We start from the raw sequence: 27331 nt of genomic DNA, 5'->3' as shown, positions 1-27331 counted from the left end.
TTACCTTACAGCTTGTATATTTATTGAACAAATACTACTAAAATAGCTAAAATACATTGGGTACTTGTCATGAGTGCATCAGTAAAGATCACACTGTTACAAAAGCCTGCATTTTCAGCAGTACACAACTGCAACTACATTAATGCCACAGATGCAGAATACTGTTCTTGCTCTATTTACACAGCTGGAATACCTATTCTAACAAAGGAGGGAGAGGGGAATGCACGAGAGGCTCAGGCCAACGGGGGAGCAAGAGGAGGGCAAGCGCAGCGCATGCATCATCGATGTTGAACAGTCAGAAGCGGAACAGTTCAGAACAGAGCCTGCCCTGTCGAAGGAAGAGCTAAAAGACAGTTATATAAAAATTAAGGTGGGCTTTCAGACTGGCTAACGCAACAACATTCCGTGAGTAGATGGTATTTCTGATTTTTTTGTTTGTTTATCCATTCCATTGGGAGCAAGGACAAAAATGTAAAATCTATACCTTGCTTATCAAAACCACCAAAAAAGAGTGTTCTGCCTTTTTCTTTTCTTTTTAATTTTGTATAGAGACTTTTTCCAACCTAATATTTGAGAAAGGTATAATTTCCCTATTCCTACTCAAATGCCAGTTTTTTTGGATTTTTTTTTTAGAGGGCATTTATTAAAAAAGAGTTTTCCCTTTCCCCCCAAATATTCTTTCAAACAAAAAGAACCAAGAGAGACACCTAAAAACGCCTGTCCAGTTATTGCTTTTCTTTCTCTAAGTTAGGCAGGCGAGGCTACCAAAAGGAAGAGATTTGGTAAGTAAATTACAGTTTTGTGATTGCTCCCGCTCCAGTGACTGCGGGTCGGTGAGCGCCAGCCAACGAGACGTGGCCTCTCACACCCTCTCCGGTAGCATTCGCTCAACCTACAATGCTGAAGAAGAAAGCCACACTGAAGACACAAGGAAAACAAGTCAATCCAGTCTAGAGAACAACATTCAGGGAAACAGAGTACCAACACCTTCTTAGAACATGGAAATAAAAAATAACTCCATCAGAGCTACCTCGCCAAGGAGCATGTTGAAAGTCCAAAATAGCACCATTCATCAGTGTCTCAGGTCCTGTGGCAGCATCTCGGTCACTTACCACAAGGAAACAATGAGTTTCAAACTACTTCTATACATCAAAAGAGTACATGGGTAAAATATAGAGATATACAGACAATTGATGAACATAAACTACTAGGTTTGTTACATCTAAATGAAAAAAAAAAATGGGGACTCTCAGCCTCTGCAAGAAGCAGTCGGGAGCTGTATGAGTGACAAGGCAGGAGTGGACCGGTTGTGTGAGAGCAGTGGGAGTTTGAGTTGTGGAAGACGTCATCGTAGCGACCAGGCCTGAAGGCCCACCTGTAAGGGTTGTAAACGTGGATTCACAGTGTGAAATTCTGAGCGTTTTCACTTGAGTCAGAATGATTAAAAACTGGTTTGATGATACCTATTTGTCCACTGTAAATTCTCTAAAGCAAGGCTCAGAGTCCCATAGTTTCTTCTTATACTTGATGATTTACACAGAAAAAAATCCCATATATGATACCATGACCTCATCAATACCCATACACCATACATAATACAAATGGAGGTGTTACGATTAAAAAGAGTGGAGGTAACCGATTCTTGGGGAGTGGAGGTCACTGCTGCCAGGCGGAGCCGGGGCGGCAGCCTCCATCTCGTCACTCTTCTTGCGGTTCACCTCCTTTGGGACGGGAAGTCTTCCCTGAAGAGCAGGTGGACCAGGCACAAGCAGACAAACACACACAAAAGAGAGACATACTTAGTCATACGTCTGAAACCATTTGGAAATTTTTGCCTTTTATCCTTGAACTCCCAATGTTTTGCAAACAGAGTTTACATATTAAACACAGTTCACCTGAATGTAAATATTAGGTCTGTGGGGGTATGAAGTAATTAAACACTAGCCGCCTTGGCTTCAGCAGGAAAAGTGCTTCTCTAGTGGCTGTGCCAGCCACGTGGGAGGCAGCATTCCCCAAGAGTCAGGCTCCGAGGACAGCTTCTGATGTCAGGGCCTGACCTGAAGCTGGATGACTGGTGCTCACAGCAGTATTAATATTTTTTTAAAAAGAGTTCAATAATGTGGTGGAGTAGGGTAATTGTCTATTTTCTAATATATAATAAAAGTGTCTTTAAAAGCATATCACAATGTGCATATCACAAATGTAATTTATGTATGGTCTATTCTAGAAGCGCTGGCACAGTCCATGTGGGCCACACGGTCAGAACAAGAAGTGGGGGCCAGAGGTGGGAGTGTTTGGGAGGGAGGGGCTGCAGGGGAGAGAGTTGCAGGAAAGGGGATGATAATGTGAAACCAAGGCCAGAAGAGAGAGAGTCAGCTAGCTGGGGCTAGCTGGGGCTATTCTAAGTCTCTGCTCACGATCCTGATGAGTGAGATTTTTGTGTCTCTAAGATAATCCGACCGCAATGTGACCGACGGTCCATTGGGCGCCAAGGGAAAGAAGCGCTCCATCGTAACCAAGCAGCAAGGGGACAGGACAGGAAGCCCCAGTTGCCATTGGATGCTATAAAATAAAGGTCTTACTTTACCACAAATAGATTGTATGCCCCAATCAGATATGAAAATAGTGACTTGACACATTTCTCCTTTAGACAAACCATTCATTACTAGAGTTTCTTTGGAAAAATTTACTCATTGTGGTTTTTAAATATCTGGTTTTTTTTCCTTTTTGCTCAGGTCACATGTTCTAACAGGACATTTATAATAAGCTAATTTGCCTGCATATAAGAACTTGGATTAAAGTGATCATCTTGCTCTCTGATCTATAAGCAATCACATTTGAATTTCTTTTTAAGAAGAATTAAGACATTAGGAACTGCCTAACAACCTGAAACTGAATCAATGTTTTTAGCAGCCCCAGGGTGATCTGAATGTCACAAATAATTCAACTTCAAGAAGTCTTATTTACTGTATGGAATTTTCATACTAAACATCTGGTATGCCTAAATTTTGTGTTTAGAAATCTCAGACATTGAGACCATATAACATTTTTAAGATTTATATCAGATCCATTCAGTATGTACCTTAATGTTCCAGTCTTAGGTTGTAATTTAGAGGCTGTGTTGGTCTCATTAAATATCAACAGAACCAAGCCAGGAAATTAAATTAGAATATAATTCCTCCCTCACACACATTTAAGGATCTAGATAAATTTCCAAAGCTTTCTATCGGGCAGTTCCTATGAGTTAAGAAAATCATTTCAATCTTAAAATTTTGGTATGCAATCCCAAGATTAAAAAAAGAAAAGAAGTCTACTGTAATCTTGGTGCCTTTAAAATAATGTTTGTTCCTCCTTCCCACTAGCCAGTTAGCATGTATGGTCTGAGATATGACAAACAGGTTTTAGACAAGTGAAGAATTCAGTGGTCCCTCATTGTCACAGGCCAGGAAAGAAAATCAAAAGTTCACAAACATTATTTCACTCAACAACTGCCCTCTGTACATGACTGGCCTTCAAACTGCCAACTTCAGTTCAGACTCACTCTGTTCAAAAGTAAATATACAGAAGATTAGTCTGTTTCTATATGTCTCAGTCTTACTAATCTTTTACCTCCATGGTAAATATACAGCAAAACGAAATGAAGAGCTGAGTGGGACCTGTATAATTGGGGAAAGGTTACTTCCAAGAAAGAAAAAAAAAGTGAAGATTATTTCAGGTGGGAATCTACATTTTTACTATTTTTCTCTCTTGTGAGGCTCCCAAACATTCATGTCTTCATTTATTATTCATGTTCTGAGTGCCTGTTATGGCTTGAGTACTCTATTAGATTTTAAGCCCACAAAGATTAAAACAGAGACAAAAACAGTCCCTGCCCATCCTGCCCCTAATTAACTTGCTGTATGGGAGACTGCCAAGTACAACTGGAATAGCAAGGCAATGGCGTAACCCATGCAAGGCATATGCTACTGAAGCAGCCCGAGGGGCCACAACCCAACACTGTGGGGAGAGGAGCTCCTGGGGAGAGAAAGTTCTGCACATGCTCCCTTTGGGGGCCAGAATTTACTAGATTTCAATTGTTACCTTCAATAAAAAAATTTTAAAAAACACTACTGTCTTTCTGCCCTCACTAAAGGAATTTTAGGCTTCTGTAGCAAGGGAAGGAGGCATTTTGAAGGGCAGTGGCTCCCACAGACTGGTTCTCCTGGAGCCCCTACAGCTGATCTACCTCGGGTCAGATGCCCCTCTCTCATAACTATTAGTATATGAATCCCCCAGCTACTCCTTAATGTGCCTTGGACCAAGAAAATCAAGATTATTTTTCTTATGATTATGTGAAGATGTGCTTTTCCATAAGGAAACTGCTGGAAATAGGACAAATATATTATGCTTAAGATGCTATTCACATATAGAGGAAAGAGCTTAAAATTAACAGAAGACCTGAATCGCAGGCTCCATTGTGCCAGCTCCCTGAAGCACGCCTCCTTGTATGCAAGGCCTGGGACCTGGACTGGCTTCCAAGAAGAAAGGGAGGCACTGAGAAACTTGCTTAGTTTTGTCTCTCTGGTTGCTGCCACCAGTATCAAAGAGAGGACCTCTGGATGCCTACATGGGGCAGGAACTAATGAAAAGACTACACTCTGTCACCGCTTCCATGATCATGTCTTACCCTCAGCTGCTCAGGGGACTTTTGCCCTGAGCCGGCCCAGTCACAAATGCCTATAGTTACACTGCCAGTGTTAGCGATGTGGTGGTGTGGTGGCAGGGTGTAAGTGTGTTTTAAGTGATATTCCAGTATTTTAGCTCACTTCCACTCCAACTACACAAGATCAGCCAAGTCTAGCTCAGACAGGGCCAAAATAATTTTGTTCATGTGCTTTTCTGCCAGTGTTTTCAACCTTGACCTTCAGGAATTCTCTAAAAAATAAAGTGATTTTGAAGTGCTTTCTTTCAGTGCAAACTGCCAGTTGACACACTCTCTTCAAATTCTGCCTGCCAGTAACAGACAGAATTGCTGAAACCATTTAATGTAAATATGAGAGTTTTTCAAACATTGATATATCAGTAATAGCTGGGTAGGCCTCATCATTGGTCAATTACACATCTGAAACTTTTAAATGTTAATTTTTATTTTCAATGGACTCTGTTTTTCTTTATTAATTGCAAACTCAGCAGGCCAGTGGTAAGAAGTACAATCTTGTTATTTAAGGTCAAATGATATTTACTGTAACAGGCAAAGTCCAAAAGTATCTATAGCTAAAACTAATAAATGATTTTTAAATGTTCTGATCAGAAATGGTGCTAAAATCTAAAATCTACATTTTACAATTTTTTTTAAAGCAGAGAATTGTCACATCTAAGATGTAAGCACAATGAAAGTATGTTTATAGGAAATACTTTAGGGCTAAAAATTAAAAGAAAGAAATATAACAGTTTTTTAATGTTCTTTCTGTTTTGTTTCCCAGGTAATTTTATCAAACATTCAGGCATTATTGCCGGACAAAACTGTCATCATCTTATCCTTTTAAGATGTCTTTTAGTTTGAGCACTGCATTTGACTTTACCCAGGAATGGAACAAACACATTAAAAATCTGTAAAATGTACATTGATTCCATGGTCATTAAATGAAAATTTGCTTTGTACTTGTCGAGAAAGGTAGGTAATGTGAACTATAACAGTCACAGGACTTTAGGATATTATTTTATTTCTTAGTATATGTTATTTCCAGGGTCATAATAGTAACAGAGAAACAAATCATTATAGTAGGCTATAATGGATATTAAAATGAAAAATGAATAACTCTGATTTTCTAAAAAGTGCTTCTAAACTTAAAAAGAATTAACAAAATAGTAGCTAAGGATCTTACCTTAGGAAGCCTTCCCTCCATTTCCTTATTTGGAAATGGTTCTTGGCTGACCCAGACAGTAAGCTCTGGGTAATAAACCTAAAGGAGACATAAGAGCAAACGCATTTAGATTAAGAATAGGATCCACTTTGAACCCACTTCTGATCAGCTTAATGAGCTCAGTCCTCCAAACCGATCAGTTACTTCCCCGTTGCAACTTTAGAGTGCTGGGGAGGCCCATCAACTCTTTAAATTAAGAATGTTAGTGAGCTTCTGCATGTTTGCCGCACTCAGGAGAGTTTTAGCTCCACGTCTTCCGAGACTAGGTCCACAGAGCTATCAATCAATGTTATCTTTAGCATACCAAGTGGTAGCTTCATGGCATGAGCGGCTGAGCAAACTAAGGCACTGGGGAGGCCTAACTTCCAAACAAATTATGATAACAATCTTGCAAAATCCAGTATTTATGAGATAAATGTGCCATGCACCCATCAAACACTTTTAGGGGTTATCCTGATCATTTCTCAGAAGGCTCAAGATTATGCATAAACCATAAGGAGGGAAGGAAGAAGCAGCCTGCATTCTCCCAGGTCCATGTAGCCACTGACAACACACTGCCCAGCTGCCTGAAAGTAGCACAGTGTCTGAGCGAGCGGCGGGGAGGTGGGCAGCATCGCCACAAATGATTCAGAGAATACTAGCTGATGAATTTGGGGGTGGCGGTAGGGGTGGGATGGGGTGGAGAGAGTGAGCCGAACTGAGTAACTCTTCTTTAAATACATATACAAAGAGTTATTACCATAAGAATTTGCTGACCAGCTGTTCTCCGTCTCCGTGAAAGACAGGAGTCGGGGATTAGAACTTAAATTACACCTACAGATTTAGGTCAGCTATAAGAAAAAACTTAGCAGAGGAAAAATGTTAAACCCACTTTAAGAAATTTAGAAACAGAATTTAACAACCTAACTCAGGGCTAATTCACATTTGATCAGGCCCGTCTTGAAGGGAGGGGAGGAAATTAGATAAGATATCCTCCAAATCTGATTCTCTAAGTGCTGTAAATAAGCCTCATATTTGATAATATTAAGAATCGTACTGCATTAACAAGCAGACTTACTGGTAGTTCATGTTTTTGGAGCAGCAGATGTGATAGCCTAATCTCTGGGCTAACTGGAATGTTTCAATATCCCAATCAATCCATTTGTCTGGAGGTCTCGGTAAGAAATGTGGATGGCTGTGTTGGTTCCTTGGGATAGTCTAACAATACCTTTGATCTACTCTAGTAATATTTATGGCACATCTTGGTTCACAAAGCAGTTTTGCACACATTACCTAAATCATCCTGACAATAAACCTGTGAATAGGTTTTATCATTACAAAGAAGAGGAAACTGAAACTCAAAAAAGTCACCCAACTTGCCCAAAGTCACAGTCAATGTAAGACAGAACTTAAACTCAAACCTGGTTTCCAGATTCTAAACATCAATTCTTCCCATTATCCCAATGCTCTTGAATTATCCAAGAATGCAAATGGCCTACCACCTCTCTTTCAAAAATTACACAGTCCACAGCCAACACATACATTTAGGTCTTAAATATTTGAGAACTCATCCTGTAAAAACTGGACCTATTTTCTGACTTTGCACTGGGTCTGCTTTCTGGGCCATGTGCTTCCCCCAAACCCAACCTCCTTCCTCTTGCTCAGCTTTCCCCTCCTGTGACCAGCTCCTTCAGGGAGAAATCCACCATCTGCCTTGTTTGGGACAGAGAGCCACCCATGACATGCCCTGTAACCAGGAATGGGTGAAGACAGCAAACCTGCAATCTAAAACACACATGCTGGTTTTTAAGGCTTAAAACAAAGTTACAGCACACAAAATCGCAGTTTGGGCTGAATTTGAGAAGGCCATTAAATTAGGATCAACCGTAAGTTCACTTATTATAAATTGATAAAAAATGATTACATTTCTACTTTACTACTTTTAAAAGTATGCTTTAAGTACCATTAAAAATACTGCACATATTAATGAGAAATAAAGTTTCCTTGTAAACCAAACATGTTGATAAAAATACATATAAAAATTCAGTAGGCACATGTATGAAATGAAAAGCAAAAGCAAGTAAAGGTGTTATGTCTGTGTTCTTGTGATTTTCTGTGATATGCTATTTTAACAAAATCACACTGTTTTAGCATTTAACTTCTAAGTCCAAAGCATCAATACTAAAGCCACCCCAGTCTGATCTGTAGGGAAAGATAGTCTGCCTCTCAGAAATTATTGTACTTATTCTTACAACTTATTTTTCCAAGAACTTTCCTTTTTTAAAGGAAAACAGTCAGTGATTTTCTTTGCCAAAGAACTCAGGAACACGAGTATCTGATAGCAAGACCCACAACTGAGCAAACTTCCCCACCTATCTCGAATTTGTTCTTTTGAAACATATTAAGTTAGCCACAGGTTTGTCAAGGGCATTTCTAAATAGGCATTGTTTAGTGTTTGAATCATAAAGTAATCACTGCATACTTAAGGAACAAGTGTCACTTTGGCCTTCTGGTAAATTCTTTGTCTCCTTCAGAATCAGAACCTTATGCCCAAAATGGCAGGGATGGAGGAGTCTACTAACTACTAAAAACTACTGGCTGATCTCTAAGAACTCAGCATATCTCTGGACATGGTATCTAAAGGTGATACTTGAACTTCCTTTTATGATTTTGGAAAAAGGTGGCAGATTATTGAAAATTTATACCACTTACACTATAGCTTTGTTCTTTCTAATACCTGTGGTGTTTTGAGACTAAAATGAAGGGCTTTCAGAGAAAAGATCTATGACAATTATTACCTTGTTCTCAAGTAATTCAAAACACCTTTTTCCATGCATTCACCATGAGTTTGTGAATCATCTGCAATGTGCTGGGTTCTGGGGATTGCAAAAAGAGAATGTAGTTCTTGCCTTCTAGGAGTTCAAATGGGCAGCAGAGGAGATCGACCTAAAAGATCATTTTAAAAGTGTGTGCTATGGGTTGAGTTGCTTCTTCCCCTCAACCTTAAGTCCATATGTTGAAACCCTAGGCACCAGTAACTCAGAACGTGATGATATTTGGAGATAGAGTCTTTAAAGAGGTCAGCAGGGTGGCCCTAATCCAAAGACTGGTGTCCTTATAAGGAGGGAATGAGGCCAAAGACACACAGAGAAGGAAGGTGATGTGAAGACACAGGGAGAAGGCCATCTACAAGCCAAGGAGGGGAGTCTTAGAAGAAACTGACACTGCCAAGACCTTGACCTCAGACTTGAAGACTCCAGAATTGTGAGAAAATAAACTTCTGTTTAGCCATGTAGTCTGTGGTACTTTGTTTTGACAGACTTAGCAAACTAATACAATGCTTTAAGTGCAATTTAAAAAAGTATAGGTCATGTCAAATGTAATAGCTGTTGGAACACATATCAACAGACTAAAAACAAACAAACAAAACCAACATTTAGCAAAACATCCAGTAGCACTGTCAACAGAGGGAATGTTAAGTGGCAGTGAGCAGATCTGGAAGCCACTCCATGGGCTGCGACTCCACCAGCTGCTGTGTCCTGTTTTTTACCTAGTGCAGAATATTAGGAGCTGGCAAAGACCCTGTGATTGAAGCTGTTGAGTACTGATGATACATGGGTCAGAAAACAGAGATAAGTGGATCTATCTTTCTGGAGTTCTTCTGTTCTTGCTGGACTCAAAAGCTGTTCGTTCTTTTTGGTACTAGTCAACTGATGCTCCATTCATTCAGTTTTCTGGATTCAAGTTTGTTTTTCTTTCTTTTTATAACTTCACTGAACTCTCTCTTTATGGTGGTGATGTAAGTCTCAGAAATGTAAGCCATCTGGATAATCCAAATGGGAAGACCTCAAAACGGTTGATTTATTAAATAAGGAAGCCAAAGTGTGCCTTGATTTTCACAGGAGAGCTATGTGTCCTTAAAGTGGCTTCCATGTATAAAATAAGAAGTTGTTTGTTCTTGCTCAAGTAAAATCCTCAAAACTCTCTAGAACAGCGATTTTCAACGGGTGTACCGCAAGAATTTAAAAACATTCAATAGCTGACTAGTCAGGGGCACTGACCTTTTTTTCCTTAGATTGTCAGATAAAAAAGATGATAATACAACCATAGCCGTCTGGTGTGGATGAATCAAAATTATACCTCTTTTTGGTCAGATCCATAAAAAATATATTTTTGGTATGCCAAAGAATTTTAGTAATTACATTATGTGCCATGAGATGAAAAAGGTTGAAAATTGTTGCTCTAGAAGACTGTTCTTCCAGAAACCAGAAATCAGAGAAGCAAGCTATACTCTCACAATTAAGAAAACACTGTGAAAATAGAGAGGGGAAGGAAAATTTTGTTGTTTTAAATTGCAGAACATGCAGAGGTTTTTCTTAAATTCTTGGATGTTCACTAAATATATTAGTTAATGCACCTTTTTCTACAATACTATATTGATGTCACTGATGACTATATTTAAAAACAGAACTGACACGAAAAACTACATTTATTTAAATATACTAATCATGATAGATATGTATTTAAATATCCCTGAGCAATTCTTAGGTTAAAGCAATTTTTTGCTTTCAAGTATATATTGAACATATTTAAACCCACAATATATTTAGATGCAGTTTAATGGTGAAAATGTACTATTTCATTTGATAGTTTGGTATTTAAGTCTCAATTGTCTATCACAGCATACAAGTTGAGAAAATAATGCTCATGGTTTTTGCCTTTTTAAGTCTTTTTTTCAAGGCTTGTTTTACTCTCTGGACAATGCATCATAAAAAATAGCTTCATTTTTTAAAGTCTATAAGGTAATTAGCCTGGCAATGACTATGACTTGGCATCCTAATTAGAAAAATAAAATGTGAGGAAAACCAGAGACCTTCTGCAAGGTCCTAAAAAAAAGCAAACTGGATTATCCCTTAAGTTCTTTTTTAATCTCTTTTAAGCTTTTCATTTCAAAACTTGCTATTTCTTTTTCCAGTGGCATAGTCCACATACAGAATCAATCTAATTGATGTTTACAACCACTTCTATACTGCATGTAAAATTTGAATTACATCTACTCATTATGTGTTTCTAAATTTCTGTTTTCTTCTATTTACTGTCTTGATCATTGTTTCTTTTAGGAGACTCTTACATGAGATGGATCCTCAAAGGTAGGGCCATGGCTTTATTCAGAGTTTAAATACACCACATATATATACGTCACTTACTTAACTGGTTAACATAGTGTCTCAGAAACCTGCTATGAAGATGTTGCATGGCTTGGTTGTTAATGACCATAATTATATTTTCTCTCCTTGATGGAGTTCTATGTGCTTAAGAATGTACACACATGGCCCTTTTATGTCTTAACAAGGATAGGTGCCCACCCCATGTAATTAGGAAAGCGGACTAGGGCAGCAGGTGTCCAACCTGCATAATTAATTCCTTGAGCAGCAAAGGAGTATATTTCATAATCTCTCTGCCAATTAAACAGTGTGTGTGTGTGTGTGTGTGTGTGTGTGTGTGTCTGTGTGTGTGTACATGTTCCATTCTGCCTAATTGGCTGGGAAGTTGTGGAACCTCGCACTGTGATACAAGGGGAAATTACGTGCATAGACACACACTTCATTTCTGCAAATACTCTTTGAAGTGGTGCTCATAAGAATCTCCCTCAAAAGCCACTCTGCGCCCAGGTGTTGCTGGTCATGTGAGAGGGCAGGGTGTAAACTGAAACCATAAATGAGTTACGGGGATCATTTTCTCCAAACAGCATTACCTCAATGATTCGATGGTGCCAGGAGATGATGCACTGTCCCTAGAGGCTAGTCTGAGAGAGCTGCCTAGCTCTGTGGACGCTGCCTGAAGGTGAAGCACACGGCGGAGAAAATGCGCCGCATGCAGAAGGCAAAGGGGAGCAGGCAGGCCCCTGAGCCGCGCTGGGCGCTCTGGAGGGCAAAATCACAGCCCCGCTCGCGCCTCGGCTGGCTTGGGGACCAAGGGAAGCGTGGCTGTGATAACAATGGGGAGTTACAGAGCAAGCATTACAAAACATTCTCAGCCATAAATGTCCTCCTGCCAGAAAGGACTGGGTGGCCTTTTAGGGCAGCACGTGCTGACACTCGCTTCTCCATGGCCTGAAAAGTTCTTCACCTGCAGAAATGGGGGTAGGGAGACAACAAGGTTCAAGGAAGAAGACGATGACAGCTCCCAAACTGGTTAAGCCAGCTGGCATTGGCTTTTTTTGGGTGCATGTGGCCACTACGGGCACAGAAAATGCCCATGTTTTATAAATATCATGCAGCAGATTCTGCTACTGCCCAACATTACATGTCAGACATGGGTGTCTGAAAGCTGCTGTGTGGACTTGAACAGTGGAATCCTCTAAATTCACTCTGCTCGTTGTGGGCCATGCTGAGAGGCCACGGATGAATCTGTGGGAAGCGGACAGCTATGGAATTTCATTTCTAAATTTCAACTAAGCAGAGAAAGGAAAAGGAAATCTGGCAACAAAATGAAAGTGTTTACATGTGAAATTAATCGTCAGCACAAAGAGCTTTCAGAGTCACTCTGTTCCACAATGTAATGTTGGCTGCCGAGTCTTTTAAAATCTGATTTCTAAGAATAATAGCAGACTTTCAAGAGGAGCAATGAATCAAGTCGGGAGCAAGCCACAAAAGGTTAACAACATTACCCAACTTTGCTTTTTCACCACTATTTAAAACAGTTTGTTGGGTGAATTTTCAGGGTGTGTGGTTCAAGGCAGGGTGCAGCTGCCGCTGGGTAACTGGAGCACAGTGAACAGAGGTTAGCAGCAAACATCTGTGCTGAGCAAACTTCTCCTCTCTCGTCCCAGCCTCATTCCTTTCCAAGAGGAACATGCTTAGCACAAAGCAATCCACCTAAAGACTCCATAAATCCAAAAAAGGGAGTTACTGATCGAGGAATTCTCAGATTTCTGCCAAGACACCCTCCCCTGGGCTGGAGGTCAGCCTGGTACAGTAACCAGAGCCAAACTGTGGACTGGACTCCAGGAATCAAGTTCAACACTTCAAATCTGGACTTTTAAATGGGCGACTTTTCTTTTCAGTGATGAAGACAAAACAAAATACAGAGAGCTGATAACAGCCCAAAGTCAACCAGAGGAAAAAGCACAGAAGTAAGGCTTGGAAGCAAAGTTCATACGGGGTATCTAAGAAGAGATTTTTCGAACAAAGAGAAAAAAAAATAAAGCAGCTTTTTAGAGCTCTGGTCTGAGATTAAGCAGTTTACGAATGAACAATAAAAAGGAAAGGCCACAAAACAAGATATTTGCTCATTTCAGCAGAAAAAAAATAAAATGCTGGCCTTTGTTAACTAGCAGCTAAAAGAAAAAAGGCCCCTCAGGCATTTAAGCACAGCATAAGCTATTCCTTGCCTTTGTGACCTCAACAAATATGTTAATAAAATCTTCTACCTCCCTGGAGTGGAACCAGAGTAAATATTTACTTAACACATCTGAGTTCCAAGTCTGGACCACCTTACTCCCTTATATAAATTGGTTTTCATTTGTAATCAAGAAATTTAAAACACTGCATTTTGCGATGCTTCTCCTACTTTTAAGATAAAAAAGGGAGGAAAGGAAAGGAAGAAAGAAAACTATATTGTTCCCTCATCCACCAAGCTGCACTCAGAACTTTTGAACTATATATTCTTTGCCACAAATGAGAGCAGTGCTCTTGATATGCTTTCCAATACTACACATCTGGAGTCAGCAGGACTTTCTCCAAGCACATTCCAAGGTTAATAGGAAACATCTAGACTTGCTTTCATTAGCCGGCTTGAATAATTTTAGGTATGCTGGGTTTCTCCTACAAATAATTATAAGAAGTCTAATTTCTACTCACCAGGAAAATTATTTTTTCTTTCCTCTTGTCCTAAAATTACTGTGCCATCCATTAAAATCTTATGAAAATTTTCACCAACCACATAGGAAAATAAGTCTTCAAAAATCAGATTCCTTTTGTTAAAGCCCTCAACCAAAGGCTAGTGAGATACGTATTTATTCATTGAGACATGACGATTTGGGATTTTTCTTGGTCTGGGCTTCTATTGTGGGAGGATGTATTTAAAATAGGTTTCAATCGGAGCCTTGCTGGTTATCTCTTAAGACATTTGCCTTTAAAAAGAGGAAAAATATTCCCAGATCTGTACCTCCATGCTACAAGTACTCAGGTCACAAAGAGGCTACTAGAAGTCTTCCAATAACCTGTCCTTCAAGAAAACTGGCAAAAACTAAAAGTAAAAGAGGAAGAGAATAAGATTAGGATGGATGTGCCCCTGTACACCACCTGGATTCTCAACCCCACTGCGTGGAGCAGGGTCCGATTCAGTGGAAGGCTTCCCTCGCTCCGATGAGGGCCCAGCCAGCCAGTGCCATGGGACGCAGAGAAGACCTAAGCGGTGGCCACCAACCCAAATCCATAAGATGTCTCAAGGCTGGGAGTCATGGGAGAAGCAAATAGCTCATGAGTTGTGACGATAACTACAAAAGGCGTGCGGAATCGGGAGGCTGCGTTCCCTGGAAAGGGGCTCACACACTCTAATAGATATGAAAAAAATATAAACGGAAACTCAGACCTTCATTCCAAGTCCTGACTACATTCTGCAACGGAATAATCCCACCTCATCTTTTTGTCTCTTTTCCACTGAAAACCAATCATCAAAACTTTACTTCTCCAAAGGAAGAGAACTGTGAGCAATACACGGACTTGTTGGCACCAATGTAGGCAGAGTATGTAAATTTGGGACCCCCAGTTTTCTGTGGAAATGCATATAGAGTCCATTATGTTTTTTGTTTTTGCTTTTTTAATTTTAGGCATGTTTTCCAGGTGCACTCATTTAACCCTCACAGTGCCGCTTCAAGGATGAAATGCAGCAATAGATATAAAGTGCTGGCAACAGGGTCAGGCACACGAGTAGTTGGATCTGGGTTAACAATCACTATCATCATCCTCACCATTCTACACATGAGCCTGCCCAAGGTCACAAAACCAAGCACTGGGAAGACAGGATGCAAACCCAGCCTCTCCTCTCATAGAATACAGTCCGTCAATATCCATCTTCTCTGCTATTTCCCCAAAGCCACCTGGAGTGACACCACAAGGCCCCCTGAGTGCTGGACCCTGTTTTCAATCCCCCAAGTAGGTGTTGAGCATCTCTGCTTAGTGCCCTTGTGATGAAATTTAGATGGATTTCTGACACCTACTGTCAAAAGCAATTTTCTCAAGAACATATGTTGCTCTGCTACCTGTGCTTCTGATAAATAGCTGCCCTTCAAAAATAACTTACCTTAAAAATATAGCACTCTTTGAGGGTACAGAAGATTTGCAGCACAATACATATATCTAGTAATTATTGCAGCTAATTATAAAGGGCATTTGCTAAGAAACCAAATTGTTTCAATATGATCCCCAAGTGAACTCTCAAACCACCTCTCAGATGGCCTAGCAATGGCCAATCTCATTCAGAATATCTTTCTTCCATCAGATGCACCTGAAATCATGTTTACTGTGAGTTTGCTTTTCAAAATTTCAGTCAATTTAAAAACTGCTTAGTTAGGGGACGATTAAAACATTGTCTTTATCAGTGATCTGCAGATATACAAACTATACACTAGATAAAAATATAAAGTGATCCAAGTTGAAGAGGAAGAACATAAAAACGTATTAGACCAAAGAGGCAGTGTATAAGCTACTAAGAATAGTGGTTGGGAATGAAAAATAAATTTAACCTGACTCCATTTGGAAACTTTAAATTAATGTAGTAGAAATGCAGACAGTTATAAAGACAGGAAAATGGAAAACTGGAGCTAGAGTAACAAGCCAATTATTAGTTATTACTACCATGAAGGTACCAAATAGGAAATAACAAGGTAAGTCGTATTTGATCCTCAGATTGCACGTAGAGTATTGCATTCAATCACAGTCAAAGCTGTGGTGTCCCTCTGGCTTTATCCAAACAACAGCAGAACACCTGATCAATTTAGTAAAAATGCACATTATCAGATGAATTATTTGTATAATGCCAAATAACAAATTTAATTGAATTTCTGATTGAATTGATTGTGACAGTATAGACAGTTAAGCCTCATATAATGAAATTAAGGTTTAAAAAGCAGTCCTCATAAAAAAAAAAAAAATAGACTTAATGAAGATAAAATGAAAAGATGTGGAGACTTGGCTCCCAGACCTTGGTAACAAAATCAGAACAATTTAAGACTCTATTATCAAGAAATGAGCAAAATATCCAAGCCGGGGGCATTTCATGACATATAATTAGACCCAAGTTTCCACAGGGCAGCATGAAATGGAGACTCAGTTACAGTCCAGAGCATCTAGGCATTGGAAACAGTCAAATCTTGGTAATTAAGGATCAAAATTATGAAGATGAGAAGGGCTGAGAGAAGATGTGGGCAGAATTTCTGGTGCTGTATTAACTGAATTGGTTGGGTATATAATCCCAATTGTCCAACTAATCAAGAAATATTTACTAAGTACTTACTTTCTGTGACGTATTGAATATTTGGTAGGTAGCTTTCAATCCCATAGAATGAATATTTTATCAAAGAGTATGTCCCATTAATTTGGGCTGGAAGTAGCAAAGGAGACTCATTTTTGCAAAAAAGTTTTTTTAGAACTAAGCTACCAAATCCTGGGACATCTATTCAGGAAAGTAGCGGGCTAGTCAATTCATCTTTTCAAATTCTAATTCTCTTAACCATATAACTGAAGACCCTGATATTGCCTGTTTCAAACAGTGGGTCCATTTCCTGCACAGTGTTCATTTTTTCAGCCAGTATTACATCCCTAAAATGCCGCAGGCACTAGGCTAAGTGTTCAACCAGGTGCTGCCACACCCACACCCACACCCACGGACACACTGAGATTCAGCACCTGCCTGGCAAAAGTGCAAACAACAGGCTTTGAGGTCATGGTCCCAGTGAACATTTTGAGTAACTCTACCGTGACATCCTGAAGGGCACAAAACAGTATGTCTTGGGAAAGTATGTAGTAATCATCTAACTTGGGGTCATGTTTATAAGCACCTTAGTCAATATATTTTATCCATCTAACTGACTATAGACCTTCCTTGACAGTTCCGAATGTTGACTGCCAAAGATGCAACATCTTCTCCTAATTTCCACTCTTTCCTGCCCAAGAACAGGTTCTGTGTCTGACACTGACCTCATCAGATCAAAACGTCCTCAAAATGCCCGAACCCATTTTAAACACAACTTGTGTCAGTTTCTCCCTATTCGGCCACTGGACTGCAGTACTTTTCCCGGCTGGAATGGTATCAAACACAATTCAGACAGGAAGGCTGTTACCTGCCCCAGTCATCAAGACAGTGGTGTGTGATGGTGATCTGAGTAAGGGCTGGAGACGCGAGAAGAGCTGGAACTGGGCAACCACTCCAAAGTTCCATGCACATTATGAATCTCCCTCTTGTTTTAATTACTTATTGGTATGAGTCTTTGGCTCGTTTTTTTTTACTGGCAACAACTATTCAGCTAGTCTCCCTTTCTTTCCAATCAATGGCTCTGGTCCCTCACTTCAGCTTAAAAGGGGCAAACAGACCTTCCTTTCATGGACCACATTCTCTTATGTATCTCCTCCTTTCTAACCGTGAGCTCTATTTGTATTTTAGTCTATGAAAGTAAGGATGAACACTGAAAAAGCAGTCTAAAACCAAGGGCTTAAAACTATCTCCAGCTAGATAATCATAACACTTTTAAGGCAAAAAGCTTAGATGGAAAATCATTCTAAGGTAATAACTGGCAATAATTTTATTTATGAAGATTTCACTGCCTGGTGAAACCGGGGCAGATTATGCTCTACTGCCATGAATACCTCAATCAGATTACTGAGAGACAAATGCGGAACTGCTGGGAAAACACCATTAATAATCTCGTGCATGCTGGCTCTCCACAGCCAGTGTTTTGGATGTGCGAAATCTACTCTACCATGAGGTTCCTCTTTCAGCAGACCAGACCAAACTAAGTGTGTGGACTCTCTCAGGACCTCTTCTGTCTAAACAAGTGTAAAAGAAGAGAGCCCAGAATTTAGAAGTTGTTTTTGTAGTCTGCTTAGATTTCATGTAACTCTCCCCCCACCCTTACCTCCCTAATATTGAGCCTTCTGAAATGTTCAGTGGAAGGGACTTTTCAGTAGCAAATTCATAATCTGTGTGGCTTTATATATTTTATAATCTCAACTGTCTCAACTCTGCAAAGTGTTGGGCAGTTACTAGTTATAAATCTCAAGGTGAGCCACTTGGTTCTGCTCAGAAGAAAAACAGATCTCCATGTACCCATGACCATTAACACACATTTATTTCACAGACATTTATTGATCACTAAGGATGTGCCAGATCCTGTATAGGTATTGGAGTAGCTATTAGACTGGTTCATGGATATGGAATCTGTTCCAAGGTCCCATTAGAGCATGTCAATGAAGGCCAGGGTTTCCTTCCACTTTGGAGAAAGAAAAGGCCAATCGACTTCACTAGCTGTACTTGAGTTCCCTCTTAATAGTGAAACCTTTCCACACCTAAATTCACCATCCTGCTGATGGAGGCAAAGGAAAAAAATAAGGCATCACAGCCTCAACTGCTACCAAAGAGAGGGATGATGCTAAGTTACTAGGGGTCAATTTTCTTGTTTCAAGTTTCCAGTCTTGGAGGGTAGTGGCAGAAATAAGGCAGCTACAGGTAGAACGTTGAACGTGTAATGAGTGTACAGAGGAGCATGAGATGATTCCCGCTGGATGTACTGAGGTGAGTTTCATAAAGGAGTTGTCATTTAAATTCGGTCTGGAAGAATAGCTTTATTTTGTCAAGAGGAGCATTCTTTCTAGGACTGAGTAAGCAGAGGCACAAAGGAGGGACTCCTGGGGCACATTAGAATAACAAGTGGCCTGCTTCCTCTAAGAAAATATATTCCATCGTGGCTAGAAATAAAGTAGTAGTTCACATAGCTCCTAGCATGGCTGCCCAGCCAAAAAAATTAAATTTATGGAGGTCTAAACACAGCAGTTAGAAAAAAAGTATTTGAAAGTATGAAGTGGGAGTAGGCAGAAAGAATTCAAGGAGCAATGCTTATCTATGTCACTTTTATTGAGCGACTCGGTGATAAGTCAACCTCATATGAAGGGGCTAAAAGAGCGAGCAAAATCATTTCATGTTGAAAATCTTGCAGCTGATGCATTCTAAGGTAGGAGCCTGTGCTATATCCAGAAATTTCAGAAAAATCCTTCTTGTTCTTGGCTTGCCCCAACTTTTGCATATCAGGTGATGACATTCTCTTTAGATGGTCACCAGACTATTGACTAAATTAATAACAGCCTGTAGGCCTCAAATTGTAAACAATTTTATTATGATGATGTAAGTGTTGGCTTGAATTTTGAATAAGTATGTCTGGCTACTCAGGAAGAAGTGGAGGGAGACAGAACCAGCCGGGTACATGTGGTTACAACTGATTAGCACATGGCTACACCCAGCAAGTCTCCCAAGAGGGAAGCATGGTGCCTCCTTTTGGGCACCTGGCACAGTAGCAATACCCTCTCTGGCCAAGTGGACACCTCTGAACTGCTGGGATTTGCCAATGGAAGTGCTGCCACCTTCTCAAAAGAGAAAGGTTAAGTGTGCACCTTTCTTCCTCCCCAAGTCCCTTTTGCTCAGGACCTTTTCTCTCTCCACCGCTCCACCCAAGCCCAAAGGCAGTGAGAGGCAGCAATAAAGTCAGCTTATTTTTAACTGAAAACCTATGTGAGTGTATGAGCTCCTTTCTGTTGGGCACAATCAAACTGCAAAGAACCTGACCCAGGTTGGAACCTGAGTGAGAGCCTCAGGCCATGTCTAAGATGCCTGCTCAGCAGCTTCCTCTGGCTCAGCCCATCAAGTCCTTGACTCTTAGGTCTAGTTCGTGAGCTCTGTCCTTGATAGCAAATAGGGCCTAGGTGCACAAGGGCATTCCCTACTGCAGTAAAAATGCATTAAGCTCGCTCCCACAAGTGTACCTTTCTAATGGATTCCCTTTTTTTGGAATATGCTTCTCTCTTATCTAAATCTACCCAAATGTTCTCAATTCTTCATTCACTCAATATTTATTAAGGACTGGTGCTAAGGACTAGGGACAGAAAACTTAAGAAGGCATAGTGCCTGCTCTCAGGAACAAATAGCCCTCTTCTAGGTTTCAAATTCTGTGCCAACTCCAACTGGTGGTTGATGGGACACTATATTGAAGATTGTGAAATCATATTGAGGCTGAATAATAATAATAATGGCTGTCAAGGTTGATTAGCAATGTCTGCCACAGGTGTAGCAAGAGTTAATGGTGACATGTGTGCCATATATTTGCCATCTCTGGATCTAGCTTAATTTCTACTTTCCTAAAAAGAAGTGTTCCCCTACAACCCCCAGTCCCGTCCTCAAGCACTCCTCTAGATTAGACTGCACCACACTGTTTGTTAAGTTTGTCATGCATGTTAGCCTTCCTTCCACACCTGAAATGTAAATCCACTGAGGGCATAAGGCAGGTGTGCACTTTCTATAATGCAAAGAACTAAGCACAAATAAAATACTCCCCCCAAAAAAAACTCCCCCAAAATATCCTTGTTCAGTTGACATACGAACAGATGCATAATCCTACTGTTAACTCTTCTCAGACTTTTCAATACTTTCAGACGCAGCATCTTTGTGTTCTTGGGATCATCTTCAAAATACCACAAAATCAGATTATATTGAAAATAAATGAGGACTTTAAATTTCCAACACTGGGAGCACAGCTCCTCCTGGACCCTGAAGGGGATTTTTATGGCCACAGGAAAAGCTGCTGTGAGCTTTGAGTACCACAGCTGAATCACAACTAGACAGCTACTATCTCACCGGGTTGCTCAGAGTGTGGCATTAAAAGTTGGTCAAGGTGAGCAGTTGCAAGCCACTCTTTTTTGGCAAGTAGCTTTATGGTTTAACCACAATTTTTTTTTTTTTTTTTACTCCTGTTAATAAATTATGGAAAATAATTTGTTGTGAAAACTAAAATACATTCACATCAACTTCCTAGATTTTTAGACAAAGGTAAAGACACACATGACTTCCATTTCACCCAAACTAAACATGATTAAGCCATTAACAATAAATAAAAGAAGTCCAAGTTAATTTATATTAGCATGCACAAACCAAATAGTTCCTGACATATATTTAATACTTTATTTAGCACTGTACATGAAATTTATAAACTCTCTGGGTGCCTATAACTTAGTTGGTCAATGAAAGAAATGCATATGATCCAACAAACAAGGCAGGAGAGTATAATCTAGTGTTATGCTCAGATTAATACCCAGTCATTGCTACTAATAACTGAAATGATATTTAGAATCTAGTTGAGAGCCATGTTAATTATTAATCTTAAATCATTAGAGCTGCTAACACTTGCAACACACTAGAAGATCAATTTCAGAATCACTGCCATTTTTTAAACCATTGAGATGTGAAATTCTTGAAGCTATCCCTAGGTGCAAAATATGCCTAGAAACACCCATTTCACATAAATTTAAACCCAATAAATGATAATTTCAGCAGCCATAATTTCTATAGATGTGGGCTGAGATTTATAGTTAACCTGTTTTCCAGTTCAAAGTAAAGGAGAAGTTTAAAACTGGAACCTTGATCAACCAAGCTGACAGGTCCAAGTACATTCAATACATTTCCCTCTGCTATATTCTAACTGGATTTGCTGATAAAATTTCTTTGTCCCTAGTGTTTTACTGTATAACAAAGGAATTCAAATAATTCAGGCAAATCCTCCCCACTCCTATATCACTCCAGCAACATTTTAAGTAACCAAAATGAATCAGAAAAAAACTAAGTGTTTTTTTAAGCATAATTATTCAGAACATTATCTCAACCCTACATTTCCCTTTGCCTGTGAGGATAAGGCCTTAAGAGACTTTCCAGTCAGAAACAGCACTAAGTAAAATACATGCAAGACCAAGGCAGGCACAGTATTTCACTCCAACACTCCCTAGTCAGTCCAATGTAGATGAATAATTAATGTACAAAACTAGAAATGCGGAGGTTACTCATTTAGTTTTAGTAAAATAGTCATATTTTAGAAGTCTATTTTCCTATTTTAGAAGTATTCATTTTAGGATTTAAAATAAAATGAATTCCTTCAGTGTATTTATGATTATCTGATTTACATACAAGTTTTTAAGAACTGTATTAGGTTAAAATAGAATGATACTTTGAATAGGTGTTTATTCAAAGATTTCTGCTAACATACACCTTATCCTGCCTGAATGATCTATATAGCTCAAAAGGAAGCTGGACTGAGGTTAAACCCAGATAGACCATCCCTACTGTCCTAATTTCCCAAACAATTCCCAATTCTCCCCCTTCCAGTGTGCTGAAAGGCCTGGTGAAAGAGAAGATAGGACCATATAAAATTACCCTCCTAGGTACTCTTCAGCATCCCCACAATCAAGAATTACTGTGAGCAACTTGCAAATTTACATTCTAAAACCCACTGGCACAGCTACCAATAGAACCACATCCCTCCTCAATCTTTGTCTTTTTCTCTAAACAGGAAAACCTTATGTTAATGGAGAGATTATTCAAAGAGTCTCCTTGTAAACCCATGAATGCCACTTCACAGACGACAGAAAGCAGAGCTCTATGAAACATACAATGGAGTCAACTCATCTTTTTTAAAAGCTCAGCAACAGCCTTAAAGAGAACTTAAATTGTTCCAATTCCTAGGTCTCTGTTAAAATATAATGAGCCCATGCTTTATGCCACTGAGTCCATGGCACACACACACTCAGAGGCAAGTTTCCTGAACAGAGGGTAGGCATGTTGACAGCCAGAACTTAACCTTGACATTGGATTAAATAATTTATTTTTTCAAAATATTCAGTAAGACCGTCTGTACATTCTGAAGTATTTTTCTCACTGACATATCAAAAGCAGGTAAATAAAACACCTATGTAAATTCCAAGGACCCATACAAAATGTAATCTTAGAAATTAAAATTTAGCAAAAGCCAAATATAAATTAAAGAAATGCTGAAGATCTCTGCAGACTCACAGTATCTTGTTAATTGCATTTTTTTTAAAAGGGCAACTGGAAAAAGGCATGTTTACTAAACAATGTAAAAAGTTGGGGAATGGGTTACTGAAAAGAACATTATGTTCAACCAAGACATGGAAAACTGTACTCAAAATTAAAACTTTTAACAGTACTCCTGAGTTGCAGTCCCAGGTGATTGTAGTCTATGTCAGTGGTACCCCCTGGAGTTGTGCTTAAAGGGTCCCATACACAGCATTCGATGTGATTAGTGCCTCCTAGAGTTAACAAAGTTGTTGTATTTTTTTGATAATGCAAAAGGCACTCACTCTAGGATTCACGAGTGAATCTTCAAATTATTGCTGTGAAATGCTATCATTTTAAGGTATGTAAAATGTCTAGATATTCAATCACTCTGTTTTGAATTCTGGAGTCTACCAGTTAATTTCTTATATAGGAATGAGCCAATTATAAATTTGTATTTGGAATAAGCCCTTTACTAAACAGGCTAAATACACTGACATTAGACATTCTGTAGTGTTTTAAATTATGTAAATGGAATAACACATTTAACAGAAAGGGCGTTTATATATTTTCTAGAGGTGGTCAGGTGTCAAATCTGATTCCCTAGCAGTAGTTTTTATTGTATGTGGGCTATCTTTAAGTTAGTTATAAATCAACAAAGTAATTTCAGTTTTAATCAAGGAGAGAAAATAACTTCATTTTGCCAAAAAGGAAAAAGTGGAGGTACAAAACACCTCTAATATCAGTTTTTAAAAAACACAACTGAAATTTTTTTACATTACTATGTACAAAAATTTTTAAGAGCTCAGAACTCCCGGAATAAGAGAATTGCTAGAAAGTTACTTGGAATCACCCACAGACAATAACTGTCGGTGGTTTCATTTCAGGCAGTGGCCTGTGCCAAAAAGGACTGACATCTTGATGAAAGGATCACCAAAAAGTTGTGAGAATTTTTCTATGAGTAAAAATCCTTCCAAGAGCAACAAATTGTAATTTCTCATTCTGCCACCATACATAAATGACAACTGCAAGAAATTAACAACATGCAATAATCATTTGAATTTGCTCTTCTGCGTTCAAATCATTCCAACTTTCATTCCCAGCTTTGGCTCACATGCTTGCTTTCCGCAAAGCTCATTCCACTCACTACCATAGAAACATGACACTCTTTGAGCTTGATCTCTAAGGGCTAGTTTTGGCAGGGTCAGCGGTCAAATTTATGTTTAACCAAACTGATCGCCTGACATATTACAACCATCTACGGTGACACAGAGAGTAGGTTCTAGGATAAAGAGCTAAACCGCAAGGTGATGTGGCCAGTCCCAGTAAAAGGCAATTAAATAAACAAATACTTCACAGAGGTTCATTTTATTTCCATCCTGGCACTCGGGGGCAATGGCTAATTAGGAATGTAACATAAGGTTAGGAACCATTTGCCCCAAACCCTTGATCAACTTAATTTTCTGTTCATCCCTTCTGCTCTTCTACCTCAAGTTCCTTAATTTCACCATTATCAAAGTCCGAGCAAGAGCTATTTTATTTGGTGCTTGGAATCCACCTGTTGAAACAACAGGTGAGGCATACACAAAAAATTGCGAGCCTGTTTCATGACAGGGTTCAAACAGAGCTCATGTAATTGCTTCCAATTCATTTTCCTCCTTGGAAGCTTATACTTGGGTTGTGCTCAAAGCAAACATCAAGTATATCAGATTCAACTTTGATTCATTAAATTCCACCCTCGTTTAAAAGGAAAGACTAAAACTAAATTTGGAAACCACACGTTCTAAGTGGCAAAGAGGTGTTCTAAAGAGTATAAACATCTGCAGGAGGACACGCTGTACTTATCTGAAAAGTTTCATGACATTTCTATTTTTTTTTTTTTTGGTTCAACTTTTTTCCAAAGAGGAAATTTTTCATAGAAGACTGATACACTTATGCAGCTGTATTTAATATATATCTCACTTAATTCTTTAATCAGCCGTCAAACACTCAACTGCCTTCTCTCTGGATTGTAATGCTTGTCATAAACAGTTACCCTTGCACTGAGAGGATAACATGCTTGACTTCTAAAACCGAGCGGATGTCTCTCATAAATGAAGGTTATAAATCAACCCAAAACAATGCTAATTACATCTGAGATACGGTAGACAGAGTGTATCGATAGAAAAGTCCACGTTCTTCATATATATTGCTCTTAAGGACAGCAGGCACCATACCAATTTGATTAGCTGGCCACAGACTCCTACTTTTTGGTAAGTTCTGGCTATCTCTAATATAAGACCCATTGCTTTGTTTGAGCCCTACTGCCGTCGCCCATTCCTTACATGTCACAACACACAACTCTTCTTAAAGAACAGAATGGTTTCTGTTGTTCAAGTTAAATAAATCTTCACTTCTGAAAAAGGAATTTCAGTTTTCTATTCGAGATAACTGAAAAATCAAAAGAGCTACCTAATTCACCACATCCGATTCATATAAATTACTGTGCTGCAAAGCTCCCACAGGCTGAAGATAGAACATTTTAAAGGTCAGATGGGGTAGGAACAATGAAGGGCTAAGGTGGGGATGAAGGTGGGTGGTTGATATTTATATGCAATAAAGACAGAATAGGCTTGAGAATCTCCTCTAAGGACCAATTCTTACCATTTTGAGAATCATAACAGTCTTGGACTTGCACCCTCCCTCTCTTCAGTCCAGGAAGACCAACCTGCAAAATACGTTTATACAGTAGACAAATCACCTCACCATAGGTCAGCAAATGAAAAATGCCTGTTTAGAGGTTACAGACAAATAACCATTTTCTGTGGTTAAGACAAGTTACATGCAAATTACTGTTACTGCTGGGGCTTCTGAAAGAGCTTTCCAACCTGTCTATAGGCTGAAATAGGGGACAAAGGAATCCTTGGTACCTGGCTTTGCAGAGTCCTGGGCTATTCTTAGTGTTTGATTCATTTTTAAATCGAAGTTCAAAAGGTTTAGCAACTTAAAAGTAGAATCAAGTGATAAAAATAGATTGTTTTCTGGCTGCTCTTTGTTCCCAGACATACTACTGGCAGTATATTTGCAATCAAGACAGCAGAATAGGAATTAGCCTTCCACCGTGTAGTGTAATGCCTCAGAGTGGATATTTTTGGAAATGGCACTGCATTACATAACCTTCCGTGTTTAGAAAAAAAAAAGAAAAAAAAACTACACTGGGGGGGAGAAAGTGAGGAATATACACCATTATGCCCTTCTCCCTAAACCAAATCAACATTAATGTACATGCTGCAGTGATTTTCCTCTCAACATTTATATCATCAGAATACAATTCTTTTGTTAACGTAAGTTATGACAAAAATTAAGATGAATGGAGAAACTAAAAGTTCTCCAAAAGGGTATCATAAGCTCTTAGAGTTTTCATATGTTATTATACATACATATAAATGCAAATCACATTATCATCATCAAGCAAAAAGCAGTCATTTATTTTTAATCCATCCCTTCTTCCTCCAAAGTTCAATTGCTTTATAAGAAAATGCAGAAAAAAGTGTTGCAAGATTGAATGCCTACAAAGACCCTTGGCGGCAACAGCAGCGTTGAAAGAGTAATAAAGTATAAAGATGGAGGGACACAAATTCATTTAATAAAAGGGGGAGGGGTGCATGCACCAAAGTGCATTCAATGCAAAGAAACAAAACAGTTCCTCGCAATGCTTTAGGAGCAAGAAGAACAAAAATTAACCACACCAACAAGCAAAAAAGAAAATAAACAGATTAAACCCGCCCCTTCCCCAAAGAATTCTCCCTCTTAACTTGTGCATTTTTTTAAGCCCAATTTAAATTCCAGCCTTAATGCAGCAGGACCAAAATGCCAGAATTTCTCTAAGGTCCACGCTTCAGCTCTTTAAAATTTAGAGGGAAGAAGCATGAACTCTGCAGGGTTGAAGGGTCCGGTTAAGAGCAAAGGCAAGAAATCGACACAAAAGAGAAAGCAGCGCTCCCGGCCGGGGATGGGAATGGCATATACTTACAGACAAAAGCCCCGCTCCCTGCTCACTCTCTCCTCTCTACACCTGAAACACAAATGTGGATGAAAAAGGGCATCATGCTAGAAAGACAGCTGGGGGAGGGGGAGGGGGAGGGGAAAGGGGTGGAGGAAGAGGAGGGGGGAGGGGGCAGGAGAAACAAAACCCAAACCCGCCGCACTTCCAAGAAGTGCAGCCTCGGAAAAAGAAGGAGGGGAAGGTCTCCCTGCCTCGTGCTCTGTCTTCAAGAGTATGTGTGTCTCTCTCTAAGAGAGTCTCTCTCTCTCTCCCTCCCTCTCTCCTCTCCGCTGCTAGTGTGCTAGTGAACAATGAGCTA

The 27331-nt window shown here is 39.4% G+C and overlaps 1 protein-coding gene across 2 annotated transcripts; it reads right to left on the bottom strand.

The window, feature by feature from the left end:
- NREP (neuronal regeneration related protein) lies at window positions 1–27331 on the bottom strand. Of its 2 annotated transcripts, none has more exons than XM_081131413.1 (5): window positions 27225–27331; window positions 27001–27042; window positions 25632–25695; window positions 5865–5942; window positions 1–1742 (listed from the first exon to the last, which is right to left on the bottom strand). In XM_081131413.1, the coding sequence occupies exons 3-5, from the start codon at window positions 25644–25646 to the stop codon at window positions 1617–1619; spliced, it is 219 nt and encodes a 72-aa protein (XP_080987539.1). In that variant the 5' UTR covers window positions 25647–25695; window positions 27001–27042; window positions 27225–27331; the 3' UTR covers window positions 1–1616. The 2 variants fall into 2 exon arrangements, with proteins under 2 accessions (XP_080987539.1, XP_080987538.1); XM_081131412.1 differs by lacking the exon at window positions 27225–27331 and adding an exon at window positions 27176–27221.

This window comes from Miniopterus schreibersii (assembly GCF_964146895.1).
Source record: "Miniopterus schreibersii genome assembly, chromosome: 3".
NCBI classification, from domain to species: Eukaryota; Metazoa; Chordata; class Mammalia; order Chiroptera; family Miniopteridae; genus Miniopterus; species Miniopterus schreibersii.
Note: the sequence above shows the minus strand (reverse complement) of the source record. Positions and strands in the feature narration are given on the sequence as shown.

Excerpts from the sequence above, each read along its gene's own strand:
- NREP (XM_081131413.1), bottom strand. Across the intron at positions 1,743-5,864 it reads TGGAGGGAAGGCTTCCTAAG|GGAAGACTTCCCGTCCCAAA; the intron begins GTAAGATCCTTA and ends CCTGCTCTTCAG.